We start from the raw sequence: 3,202 nt of genomic DNA, 5'->3' as shown, positions 1-3,202 counted from the left end.
AGACTGTTAAGATGGTTAAACGTTCATTAGAATGTGAGATAGTTACAAACAATCACACCAGGCAGCGAGGAAGGTGAACAGGAATTCAACAAATTTATTTTCCTCCAAAAAGACCAGAACCAGAGTTCTTATAAAAGGCACTTCATTTCCCTTTACCTTTTTAATAAATGCATCTAAACAACAAATCTCATAAGAGACAACTTTAAATTAAATATATTTACAATAAATAAAACATTTATACAGATTTATACAGTTATTAATCATGCCACTTTAGGGGAGGAGAATATTTCCCAACATACCTCCCATAACAGTCTTTTATTTTGCTTTGAAACGCTGGGCATGTCTACTGCACAGATCACTATGAAACAGAAAGATATGGGTAACAATACTGAACATTTCCCTTTATGCATTGAATACTGTTGATAGATTAGTTTCTCATAGTGAGGCCTGTGTGTCCTCTGTCCTCTTGGCAGCAGCAGAGCAGCAACGGACAGTTCAATTCCACCACAAAGTCTTTAGCAGCTCCTTATTCAGGGCATAGGTGTGTATGTGTGTGTGTGTGTGTGGTTGCATTTGTCAGTGTTTGTGTGTGTGTGTGTGTGTCATGCTACCTCTCAGACATGTGTAGGGTTGTCTGAGTGCAGGTCAGTCTTGGCCATGTGCAGGACCACAGCAGGAGATTTGTAGTGGCAGTGTGTGCTGCCACAGCTGACGCCGCTGCAGGGTTTTCTACTTCTAGTCCTGTCGGTGAGCTTCCGGTTGCACAGGCCCTGCCAGGTCTGCAGGGTCTTAGAGCTCCACACCCACACGCCGCTGGTGATGCCGACCACCAGCGACATGAAGATCTTCAGCATGAACACGGCCACCGTGGGCACCGACGTCTGCAGCGAGCAGTCGGCGCTCGGCCCGCTGAACGACCCGCACTTCATCTGCAGCCCCCTCAGCTTCCAGTAGTCCATGTTCAGCCTCTCGTAGAAGTAGCAGACTATGACGCAGGTGGCCGGCACCGTGTAGAGGATGGAGTAGATGCCGATCTTCACCATGAGCTTCTCCAGCTTCTCCGTGTTGGTGCCCTCCGTCTTCATCACTTTCCGGATGTGGAAGAGAGCCACGAAGCCGGTGAGGATGAAGGAGGTGCCGATGATCAGGTAGCAGGACAGAGGGATGAGGACGAAGCCCGTGAGCGCCCCGGAGTCCATGCTCCCCACGTAGCACAGTCCCGTCAGCTCGTCTCCAGCCACCTTCCTCATGGTGAGGATGACGATGGTCTTCAGAGCCGGGATGCCCCACGCGGCCATGTGGAAGTAGTTGCTGTGGGCTTCGATGGCCTCGTGGCCCCACTTCTTACCTGCCGCCAGGAACCAGGTGAGGGTGAGGATGACCCACCAGATGGAAGAGGCCATGCCGAAGTAGTAGAGGATGAGGAAGACGATGGTGCAGCCCGTCGATTCCAGCCCCTCCTGGATGATGTACAGCTCTCCGTGCTCCCGGTCGCAGGCAATGTTCTCGGCACCGGCTACCGAGCGGATGACGAAGGCCACGGAGTAGACGTTGTAGCACATGGAGAGGAAGATGATGGGGCGCTCGGGGTACTGGAAGCGGTGGGGCTCCAGGAGGAAGGTGAGGACGGTGAAGGCGGTGGAGACGAAGCAGAGGACGGACCACACCGTCATCCAAATGAAGGCAAAGTCCTTGTCCCGCCTGGACCAGAAGACGTCTACAGCCGGGGAGCAGCGGGGGGCACACGACTGGCTCTTCTCCACAAACTGGTACTTGTCCGGGTTCTCGCAGGACCCAATGCCGCCCGGAGAGCGGGCGCTGCCCGGCTGCCTGGGGCGAGGGGGCACCGGGAGCATGCCCTCGCCTTTCTTCACCTCCGTCCTGGTCTCGTTCTCGGGGGCCTCCATGCACAGGGCGTTGGGGTCGTTCCTGGTGGGCAGCTTGGAGCAGTCCAGCGAGTCCGGCCAGGTGTAGCTGAACTTCTTCATGACGGGGGCACACCTCTCCCTGGCCTGCTCACACATGGGTCTGCAGGCGGGGATGGAGGTGGACACTTTGTCCGTGCACATGGGGGCGTAGAGGGAGCAGAGGAAGAAGCGGAGGTGCACGTCACAGCCGTACGCCACCAGTGGGGCGAACTCGTTCAGCTTGATGGCAGCCTCCTTCTGGTCGTCGTGGTCCATGAAGTTGGGCATCCGGGTGAGATTGTAGCCGATCCCCTCGCACATGGGGATCACGATGGGCTCGCACTTGGCCGGTCTGCCTCGCTCCAGGTCGTAGGAGCCGATCTCGAAGCCGGAGCCAGAAATCACCAGCAGACACCACAGGAAAATCCCCACCTTCAGCGGACAGCCGTCCATGCCCATTGTTTCAGTCAAAAAACGGAGCTCTGTCTTTTTAGATCATGAAAGAGTCAGAAACGCGGGGTCGCTCGCGGACAGATCCCCCGCTATTTCCCCATGGCGAAGGCAGGTCCAAGTGTTGCCTTTACCGTTACTGCTCCGGCAGAAAGAAAAACACTCCTAAAAGAAGCTGCCTCAAGTAGCGAAGTGTTCAATTATTTAGTGCTGAATTAAAACGATCGATCCAACACTCCGTACCTCAGACGTGACAGTCGGAAACTTCGACAAAACAACGGAGGAAAAACCATCAAAACACAAACACGGAGAGCTGAGTGGAAGTCCTCAAACCGACCGTTCGTAACCGTTGATAAAAAGCAGTTATCAAAGCGGACGTTTGCGCCGTTTGTTGCGGCTCCAAAAAAGCCGTTGATTAGCTGCGACTCTGTCTGTCTGTCTGTCTGTGTGTGTGTGTGTCTGTCGGCTCGCTGCTCTTCGTCCTCCGCTTTCAGGCTCGACACTGAAGTTTGAGAGCCGCTCAGTGGGACTTCAGTCGGGGAGAGACCGAGAGGAGGAGGAGGGGGTAGAGGAGGGGGCTCCGTGACGCTCACGTTTCAACCGGCAGCACCACACAAGGGAAATTATCAGACAGATGCTGGAGGATGGTCAAATACCTCTCACGTGTCTGCTTTGAATTTCATGCAGAGACTCTTAATCTGAGTAAAATAGATACAAAAAGGTGTGAATTGCAAATGTACAGGTAAAAGTAATTCAAAATGGCCTGCATTCAAGTAGGGCTACTCTTTTTGTGGGTTATCACCCAATAGGCTGCTGACACATTTGTGGTTCTTGCATTTTACTTG

At 53.4% G+C, this 3,202-nt stretch overlaps 1 protein-coding gene across 1 annotated transcript; it reads right to left on the bottom strand.

The window, feature by feature from the left end:
* Positions 1-614: 614 nt before the first annotated feature.
* fzd9b (frizzled class receptor 9b) lies at positions 615-2,375 on the bottom strand. Its single transcript, XM_076100495.1, has one exon. The coding sequence runs from the start codon at positions 2,364-2,366 to the stop codon at positions 615-617; it is 1,752 nt and encodes a 583-aa protein (XP_075956610.1). The 5' UTR covers positions 2,367-2,375.
* Between the last annotated feature and the right edge of the window lie 827 nt (positions 2,376-3,202).

The sequence above is a fragment of the Anarhichas minor genome, unplaced genomic scaffold (assembly GCF_050575085.1).
Source record: "Anarhichas minor isolate MPS153535 unplaced genomic scaffold, ASM5057508v1 ptg000026l, whole genome shotgun sequence".
Lineage (NCBI taxonomy): Eukaryota > Metazoa > Chordata > Actinopteri > Perciformes > Anarhichadidae > Anarhichas > Anarhichas minor.
Note: the sequence above shows the minus strand (reverse complement) of the source record. Positions and strands in the feature narration are given on the sequence as shown.

Coding starts and splice junctions, on each gene's coding strand:
- fzd9b (XM_076100495.1), bottom strand. CDS start 2,366: ATGGGCATGGACGGCTGTCCGCTGAAGGTGGGGATTTTCCTGTGGTGT.